Raw genomic sequence first — 441 nt, forward strand, 5'->3', positions numbered from 1 at the left:
GGGGGGGCGCTTGGGGCATAACATCTCCACTGAAAGGGGGTGCTGGGCAAGCTTTTTCGTGAAACATAGCTCCTCCGCATTGTTCCCGTCTTCGGCGAAGCGGCGTCGGAAACCCTTTGGGGCGGGGCAGCGCAGGCCCCCATGGAATTTTCCACAGTGCGACGCGGCTGGGCCGATGTGGGCAAACCGTTTCGAGAACACCATGCGATGTTTTCCCTTCCGCTACTTTGGCAGTGGGGGGTTTCTTCCCCCGTGCGTTATCGGCGCCTGTCGTTAGGGATGCCTCTGTTCCCGCGCGCTTTAGAATACTTGGTAATGCTTCATCGCTTTCTTTCCGTTTTATAGCCGCACTGTGCAAGGCAGGGGCTTCCACCCGCTCTTGCTTGAGGGGTCTTGGTGTGGGCTGGTCCGGTTCTTGCGTCCTATTGTTCGGTTCGTTAG

At 58.3% G+C, this 441-nt stretch overlaps 1 protein-coding gene across 1 annotated transcript; it reads right to left on the minus strand.

Moving 5' to 3' along the window:
- DQ04_26251000 (hypothetical protein) lies at positions 1-441 on the minus strand (the record flags this gene model as incomplete). Its single annotated transcript, XM_009318320.1, has 1 exon — positions 1-441. A coding segment is annotated over one exon (441 nt), but the record flags the coding sequence as incomplete, so codon positions are not given.

Source organism: Trypanosoma grayi (genome assembly GCF_000691245.1).
Source record: "Trypanosoma grayi strain ANR4 Tgr_2625_V1, whole genome shotgun sequence".
Taxonomy (NCBI): Eukaryota; Euglenozoa; class Kinetoplastea; order Trypanosomatida; family Trypanosomatidae; genus Trypanosoma; species Trypanosoma grayi.